The sequence below is a fragment of the Dendronephthya gigantea genome, unplaced genomic scaffold, assembly GCF_004324835.1.
Source record: "Dendronephthya gigantea isolate DGI-Jeju-01 unplaced genomic scaffold, DenGig_1.0 000142F, whole genome shotgun sequence".
In the NCBI taxonomy this organism is placed as follows: domain Eukaryota; kingdom Metazoa; phylum Cnidaria; class Anthozoa; order Malacalcyonacea; family Nephtheidae; genus Dendronephthya; species Dendronephthya gigantea.
In genome coordinates this window covers 109,292-118,623 of record NW_021163152.1, presented here as the reverse complement: position 1 = coordinate 118,623, position 9,332 = coordinate 109,292, and the positions used below count along the sequence as shown (strand labels likewise).

The following is a 9,332-nucleotide window of genomic DNA, read 5'->3' as shown; positions in this document are numbered from 1 at the left end:
TATGTTTGTGGTCATTTTAAAATGACACAAAAAACTTCGCATTTACGATATAGAATAGCGATACTTCTATAGAGATACTTTGCATGAATAATAAAAACATGCAAAGTGCTTCGCCTTGGTTACCTGACATCAAACTTAAACTCGATCGTATCATAACTATCCTATATATTGTCGATAAATTCCCAGACGCTGGAAATTGCTGAATTTCCTCAACGTTTGCGAACCCATGGTTTCGAATAACATAAAATAGAAAAAAACGCACGGATTCAGTCGACTATAATAAAGCATATTATGTCAAAGACTTAAGACGTCATCGCTGACCTTACAGTGAAAATTTCATTCAGAAGATAGATAAGCAATTAATATCGGTTATTAGGAACTGCCGTGAGTCGAAAAAATCCTCAAATTTTTTTAACTAGAGTGGATATTCAAAATCTTTGAAATATTGTTAGTGTCAGGTTATAGAGGAGAAATCCGGATATCAATGAGTTTCACATGAGATTGCTCTTTGTGAGGTGATTGAATGTTTCAGTTGACTGCGTGTCTCGGGAGATAATCATCAGATTTAGCTTGAAGACGGGAATATACACATGTTTTAGCTTAGTTTTTGGGCGGGTTAGAACCCTGGCATGGCCCTTACTCGCTCGGAGAGTATTGTACTTTGTTATGTAGACAGACAGCCCAAAAATAAGCGTGCGACATCAATGTTTATGTTCCTATATAACGCTAAGGAAAGCAACTTCCGCTAGAGCTTACGAATTAACCATGTAAAAGAGAAAGGCAAAAATATCAAAAGAGTCTAGTTGAAATTATAGGGCGTTTTCCTTTATACTGTTAAAATATCTAGGCCGGCACTATTGTATTATAGTACAGATAGATTACCACATGTATTCTAGAAAGTGTTTCAAGAAAGTTTTAGATAAAAGAAGTTTTAGGTCACGTCATTGTCTTTATATAATATAGTATAGCAAAAAATGCGACTTCCCTGTTTTTATGCCAATCACTTTCGTTCATTAGTAAAAAAATGACGTGGGCCACAACCTCTGGCATCCAGGTGTGTGGCAAAAATAATTCACGGAAAATGCGTATTTCAATTTTTTCCCTCAGGGATCAGGGAAGTTATCATTCTTTGGTATTTTTAATTTCAAGTTTCTATTTGTGTATATTGATGTTTTTGGCATTTATTTATATGGTTACTTCGTAGGTCTTAGCAGAGCAAATACCTTAACACTAGTCATGTACGATGATAAACATTGATGGCACACGCTTATTCTTGGGCTGCTTATGTTATATTATAATATCTTTTAGCATATCTCCTGTATGGCAGAGACATTTTCGGAAGCTGGAAAGGTTTTACGAACTAGTGCATCATTACTTGGTGGTTTATTTGCGTTCACTATTGCCACGGACAATGTAGAAGTAGCAAAGGAAGTGTGTGGAACAGCGAAAACGCTAGGACAAGGACTGGGACAAGGACTAGGAGTAGGTCTGGGAATAGGAATAGGTCTGGGAGCTGTGTATGTGGCTTATAATTCATTAAAACCAATAATCGAAGATGCAGTTAAAAGAGGTGTTGGTGGCGAACGCGATGATCAGGACGTTCGTGACATTCGACCAGGATGTTTGCATTTTGAGTTACATTGTTTCACAGACGAAAGGTTTCTGGAAGTCTTGGCGGATTACGAATCAGGAAGGATGAAGGAAAGCTTGCAAGAAGAACTTTCTCTGGTTGGAATTAAAGTGGAAGGACTGAAGGTGAAGATTGAAAACATGGAGGAGGTGAATGAAAAAAAGGAAGCTATAAACTTGAGGTACATGACAAAAGCTTCTATCCATAGAGATATAGAAAATGGTTAGGATTTAAACGTGTGCATTCTGTGTTTCGTTAATTAAACGCCTTACGTATAAGAATCCAAACAGATAATTGAAATCATTAAACTCGAGCGTTCAGTTTGTTTAACTTTGAAGAAATTTATTACCATGCCTTTGACTGTTCACAGCTCTCCAATTGTGAGTTCAGTGACATCATTAACTTCATATCAATGGTCTTCATTACGCACGGCGAGAACCTTGGTATTAGTTTCGCCGACGTTCTTCCCAAATCTGGGACGTGACAAAATACTATATTTGGCACAGTTGGGGGGTGGAAAATTCTGAAAAACAAACTTCATCTGGGCGTCAGATAAAATAGGAACTTTAAGATTGACGTTTATGGTGAACCGATAACCGCAAACAGGTCCAATTCTTTAGTCAAGTATTATCTGGTTGAAGACAATTTTTTCATTAAAATTGAAGCATGAAATGTAAACTGTTCAAAACCTGTAGAAATTACTTTCAAAGCGATGTAAGGTTCAACGTTTGTGGTTAGCGGTCTGTGGTGTTTGCCGTCAACGTCAATTTTAACGTCCATATTTTTAACCATCCATGTATTTTTGTTTTCATTACACAATAAAAAACTCTTTTTTGAAAATTTTTTATCCCCCAGGGCGCGTATACCTGATTCCTAATTGGTGGATCAAACACGATAATTGCACCTGTATTATTTTCATGAATAATCGCCCATGTGTTATTATCGTGTTTCACAATAGCGCGCGCGGATTCGCCAATAAAACGCTAGCTGCATATTATATAACAAACATTGATATCTTAAGCCGCGTTTACATTACGTACAAAACCTGGCCTGGACCAGGTCTAGGCCCAGACGTAAACGTTGTTTATCCGGCCTAGACCAGGCCTGGACCTGTGGCAAGAGTTTGGTAATGCGAACAGGCTTTACCCTGACAATTTTGGACTTAATAGTATAATTTGTATAGGACACACATAGTATAACCACTTTTCGGCGTGTTTTGGGTCTTCCAAGTATTTTGTGAATTACTTTGGCTATCCGATATCATCAACAGAGAAGACAGTGTAAACGTGGCAGATATTGCCTAGACCTGATCCAGGCCAGGTCCAGGCCTGAAGTGTAAACGCGGCTTTAGGCACACAAATTCTGCTGTTTAATTATCTGAACAATAATTTTTTTTAATGATAGTGTCTCTCACAAAAAACAATCTCACTTTTTTTTTCGCTCAACACAGATCTCATATTAACAAAGATCTTGGCAAGATGATAAAACATATGGATGTTGATGGTGATGCAAGTGATGAAATAAAAAGTAATCAGGTAAATATGTGTTTTGAATCTGTTGCATCGGGATCGTACAACGACGACTTGCGCTTTAGATGCGCAGGTGTCCATTAGCACACTCGAAATCTCATACCTACAGCGCAATTCATAGGATTGTATAATATATCTATACGTCTCACAAATTCTTAGAAAAAAACAGATGATACTGACCTTGAAGATCATCCTGAAGTAGCTCAAAGGTACTTCAACATTGGTTACACTCAATATCACATGAAAAATTATCAGTCAGCATTAGAATCGCATATGAAAGCTCTCAAAATCAGATTAAAGCTATACGGAGAAAATGACCCTGCAACAGCTGACAGTTATTACAGCATTGGAGCCGTAGAACAGGACAGAGGGGATTACAAGTCTGCATTAGAGTATTATGAAAGAGCTCTTGAAATTAGTTTAAAACTATATGGCAAAGATCATTGTGACACAGCCGACACATATTACAGCATCGGGATCACACAACATGCGATGCATGACTACCAGGCATCAATAGAATCAAATAGAAAAGCTCTAAATATCAGATTAAGATTACATGGGGAAGGCCATCCCTTGACAGCTGATAGTTACTACTGCATTGGAATCGCGCAGCACGAGATGAAAGATTACAAATCAGCGTTAGAATCCCATGAAAAAGCTCTTGAAATCAGATTGAAAGTGTATGGAGATGATGACCTTGCAACAGCCGACAGTTATTACAACATTGGATACGCACAACATGATATGAAAGATTACATGTCAGCATTGAAGTCAAAGCGAAAAGCTCTTGAAATTCGATTGGGACTACGTGGGGAAGATTATCCTGAAACAGCTGACAGTTACTATAGCATTGGAGTCACACAACACGAGATAAGAGAGTACACATCAGCATTAGAGTCATATCAAAAAGCGCTTGAAATCAGATTAAAAATTTACGGAAAAGATCATGCTGCAACAGCTGACAGTTATTACAATATTGGAGTCACACAGCACGAGATGAAACATTACAAGTCAGCATTTATTCGAATCGAAAAGCTCTTGAAATCAGATCGACACTATATGGAGAAGATCACCCTGACACAGTTCAAATTTATTACACAATTAGTGCGATACAGCGTGAGTTCGCAAATGACATCAAATTCAAACGAGAACAGTTGCTAAAATCAGTTTTGAGATACTAAAATCCCCCCGGGATTTTAATATAGACAGTAATAAGATCTCGAGAACAAATAAACTATACCGGGGGAATCTTGAAGCAGGTTAAAGTTATTCCGATCATGGATACACTGATCGAACAATGGCCAGAAAGGCACGGACTTGGAATATGCAGATTGCCATAAACAATTTGTTCAAATATCTTCAATTTCAATGTTCAATGTTCAATTGAAGTATTATAAATTACATTGCGCATTTTTAAATTTGAAAAATTCATTGATATTTTACAATTTGCCCAGTTTGTTTTTTGTAAATCAAGGAATACCAAAGTTCCTCGGGTAATATTTTGCCAGCGGTTGTAATTTAGCAAATCTGCATTTTTAGTTTATTTTTACCAACCTTATATGTATGTTATTCGACGTGATCAATGGTTAAAACTTTGGCTTGGAAAAGCAGGACGAATACTATTGTCTGAGGGGTGTGGCGGGGTGCTACACCCCCTAGTTTTGGCAAAGTGGTGAGTTAAACGCGACGTCGGTCGGTAATAGCACACAAGCGTTGGTAAAAAGTATAATTTTTCTCAACTTGCTTAGTTGCTTGCCGTAATTTGACAAATCGTCTTACTCGTTTGCTGATATATCGTCAAACAGATTCTCAAGCTTTTGCATGTAATGTCCAATCAATAATTATGTGCCAGTAATATTGACTTTACTAGTGATGTCGAAACATGCTACAGTTTAATTCAGTGGATAATATTTATATATACTATATATAGCTACTTAAGCAATTCATTCAGTAATCTATAATAACTAATGATAATAACTTTTAATCTCTGATAACTAATTGAAACTTGCACCAACCGACCAACCAAAAGGCTATAATTATATGCTTTCTTTAGACGGGCTTATAGAGTTCCCCGGGTTCGCCGGTAAAACTTCGAGGTTGCACTCCCGAGTTAAGGTAGTCACGCTACGTCACTGGAGAGAGATCTCCAAAAAATTCACGATGGAAAAAGTTAGTCAAATGACCTCGTTATATACTGGGGAAACAGCGTCAAATTCAAATAAATTGACCAAATATACCAGTACTGGATTATTTCGAACAAGTTTAGGCGTTAGTCATATTTAAAAAAGACCAAAAACTCCGCATGGAAGGGGGTCACCAAAGTTCAGGATCACATGACCTCCCTGAATCCTAGCTAGCTCGCCACCTGCCCCCCCGCTTGAGGAAAGAGGATGACTTACAGATAGCAATCTCAGGTATTATACTAGAAGTAAACGTATAAACACTTTTTGCGGGCCAAAAATCTGTAATGGAAGTCTGTAAAAAGTCTGTCTAATGCAGGTCTATTTGTGGATTGAAATTATAAAGAGACTGATTAGAAGTGCAAAGATTTATAATGCAACAGCAGAAAAGTTTGTATAGCTATATATAATTATATCAATACTCGTAAAAAAAGATCGAAGAATTTCTCCGTTGAGTCCTTTCTTCATTTCGACTTGTGCGGATATAGCAATATTTTACGGAAACATTGGAGCCACACAATGTGAGATGGGGGACTACAAATATGCATTGAGTCGCACAACAAATATCTTCAAGTCAAAGTGAAATTGTTTGTAGAAGAATATCGTCCCGACACGGGGTGACATGTGCGTTCAGCTTTAGTCGAGCAAAGTTTAATTAATTCATATTTTGATACAGCATATCTCGTATTTTGCATATTTTAGAGACATTCCGAAATGGTTACCGATTTTAAAAAGTAGGTAATATCCCTATAATTTTCTTTCAAGATATAACTATAACATATCAAAATCTAAGCAAGTATTTCAACTAGTTCTTCTTGTTGCACGTCATTATATAAAACTAAAATAAAAGTCTATTTGTATTATAGTAAACCAGTTAATCTACACAGTATATATATACACACAAAAACACACAAGTTGTGACAAACGCAGCCGAGTATAGACGCTATAGCGTCTATAGCAACAACGGATTCTACAACGGATTATTCTAACAAGCTGATATCAAGTTGTGTTCGAACTGCTTTGTTGACAAGTTGCTACAAACCCGCAGCAGACTAGCTACAAGCTTGTTGACTCTGGCGAGAGATTTTAGACAAAATGCGAGATTTTTACATGTGTACGTCAAAGTAACCAGTGCATTTAGTCACGAGAATAAACACGTGATATGTAATTTAAGACTTGATGTTGTAGACAGTCGTCGAGAATAAACAATATTATTACGCTCCTCAAGCCAGAGAAAATCATTCCTAATCGACGCTCAAATGCAATATGATCGACACTTGAGGTACCACTTTATTGTATGTATTTGCGTGAACAGTATATAGCATTTTGGTCGGATATTTTAGTTTTTTGCAACAATTTTGAGAGTACTTTCATTTATATAATATTCCTTGTTGGAGTTCAAATGTATTTCGAAATTGTCATATTTGAGAGGTCATAAATATGATGGAATCTAACGTCAATAAACAATGATAAATATGATGGAAAACTACGTTCAAATTACAGTATTTGCGTAATATCCATGCCATTTGGATTGCATCAAACTGCAGCTCTTTGTAATGGTAGTGTAGACATAGAAATAATTTGTTATATAGATCGGGACAGAGCTCGATTACATTCTCTTTGAAGCTACAATTGTGTCAAGCCAGTATACATTTCAAAGCTTAAAATTAACAAACGAGCCATGCAATTGTTTATGTTTCGACCTAGGCTTAGCTCTAAACCGTGACCATGTGAACGCACGGGTGTTTTTCAGTTCGTCGATTTTATGCCTTTACTTTGTATATACAAATTGAAACCATTTCCCCATACCGGAACTTATTTCAAAGAAATTTCCTTTGACTATGGAAACTCTTCCCTGAACAATTTTGAACAACCACTTTGTTCAGGTGAAAACGAGAATGATTTTCCGCTCTATTGAACTGTACTTTTTAAATAGCTCTCAATAGAATTCCTATATTGTTTTTGTTAGATTATATGGTTTATATTTGGAATAATAATTGTAGTATACAGGGTGTCTCAAAAAAACCGCAACCACTTAAATATGCAGAACATTAATACAGCTCTAAAGCGCAATAGATACGCACCTCTGGGAATTGAAAATGGCTCTTAATCCTTCATTTAAAAGTCATTTTAGCTGAACTATGGTGCAAACCCGAACAATATTAATATTCTTGCATATTTAAGTGGTTGCGTTTTTTTTTAGACACCCTGTAGAACTTTTTGATATCAAATTCCGATGAACGATATTTATACAGGTAAAATTATTATACAAAACTATTGAAATCACCTATAACAATGTAATAGTTAGAGTTTGAGTGCCTAATCACCCTGTTGGGACCTACAAATGTATTAGTGTTTGGCATAATCAATTTTATGCATGACGACAGTAAAATTTTTTTAACCACATATGATTTTATAAGCAATATTTACCAATATGGATAATAAAGTTTAAATTTACTCAAGTACCAGACCTTCATTGAACATGTCCCTTATCTCTGGCAATTTGTTTGTTTTTAGCATTTTATTAGCTCGCCTGCACTTTAGTGCAAGAGAGCTATTGCTATAGTCTTGGCGTCCGCGTCCCCGTCCCCGTCCCCGTCACTGTCCCCGTCACTGTCCCCGTCCGCGTCCACACTACATGATAAGTAGAATGTTAAGATGCCACTTTTATTTTCCCATTATTTTCAACTTATCTACTTAAGGAGTCTATTTGTTGCAAAAGAACCATTTACCAGGGGGGAGTGAACATTATACAACAAAATATAATGATAAGGTCAATGTTAACATGCTATATTTTTTCTATACTTTGGCTTTACATCAGAGGAATCATTATCAATATAAGTCATCAATATGCATTGTGACTATTTAGTGCCATTTGGTACGCATTTATACAATAATAAAGAGAGTTTTGCTCAAAATTATCAAATGATAAGGTGAATGTTAAGCTAATTAGCATAATGATAAGGTCAATGTTAAGATGTTATATTTTTTAAATATTATGGCTTTGCATTGGAAGATTCTTTATAAATATAGCTCATCGATATGTCTTGTGACTATATGGTGACATTTAGTACACATTTACACAAAAATAATGGGAATTTTGTTCAAAATTATCAAATGATAAGGTGAATGTTAAGCTAATTAGCATAATGATAAGGTCAATGTTAAGATGCTATATTTTTTAAATATTATGGCTTTGCATTGGAAGATTCTTTATAAATATAGCTCATCGATATGCATTGTAACTATTCAGTGCCATTTGGTACACGTTTATACAATAATAAAGAGAGCTTTGCTCAAAATTATCAAATGATAAGGCAAATGTTAATCTTATTAGCATCATGATAAGGTCAATGTTAGAGTTATCCAGAGTTATCACGCTCATTACGATTTTCAGGGCTATTGTGTAGCCCTGTCTTTTTTAGTTCAAAGTTGTAGCTGAATCATATTTAACGAAAGTATTTGTACAACCCTAAGCCAAATGAGAAACTTTCAAATATTTTCACCTGTATGCTACCATATGTTTGTATTGTACATGTACAATTATAAATTATGAGATTGTGTTGTGACATGCCGTATCAAAATTCAATCGCTTAATATAGAAATCATTCAGGGAGTGAATATATATAAAACATAGTCCAACGTTAAAGTTTAAAGAATATTGTCAGATAATTCGCAATTACAAGCTTTAGCACATAAGTATTTATAAGTAGAAAGCCGATAGGCTCGGAATGCAAAGGCAAATGGCAACGCATGTGACATATATTTGCATATTATTTATGTAGATACACATGCAAATATATTATTAAAGCCAGTTAAATTGTAGACAGGGCCCTATAAGATTTATGTACATACCTTTTCGTTGTTTGATGCATAATCCTTTTTTGTGTAGGTATAAAAATCCAATCTTGTCTTTTTCATAAAGCTAGGCGCACACACGACGATTTTAGTCGGCCGATTCCTGTCTAGATTGTCTAGATGGATGTTTTCATC

At 35.7% G+C, this 9,332-nt stretch overlaps 1 protein-coding gene across 1 annotated transcript; it reads left to right on the top strand.

The window, feature by feature from the left end:
- The first annotated feature begins 1,695 nt into the window (after positions 1–1,695).
- Positions 1,696–4,320, top strand: LOC114536651 (nephrocystin-3-like). Its single transcript, XM_028558003.1, has 3 exons — positions 1,696–1,811; positions 3,081–3,165; positions 3,319–4,320. Exons 1-3 carry the CDS (start codon positions 1,696–1,698, stop codon positions 4,318–4,320), a joined length of 1,203 nt encoding a protein of 400 aa, XP_028413804.1.
- Positions 4,321–9,332: the final 5,012 nt, after the last annotated feature.

Excerpts from the sequence above, each read along its gene's own strand:
- LOC114536651 (XM_028558003.1), top strand. The coding sequence starts at position 1,696 with ATGAAGGAAAGCTTGCAAGAAGAACTTTCTCTGGTTGGAATTAAAGTG. Across the intron at positions 1,812-3,080 it reads AAGGAAGCTATAAACTTGAG|ATCTCATATTAACAAAGATC; the intron begins GTACATGACAAA and ends CGCTCAACACAG. Across the intron at positions 3,166-3,318 it reads ATGAAATAAAAAGTAATCAG|AAAAAAACAGATGATACTGA; the intron begins GTAAATATGTGT and ends ACAAATTCTTAG.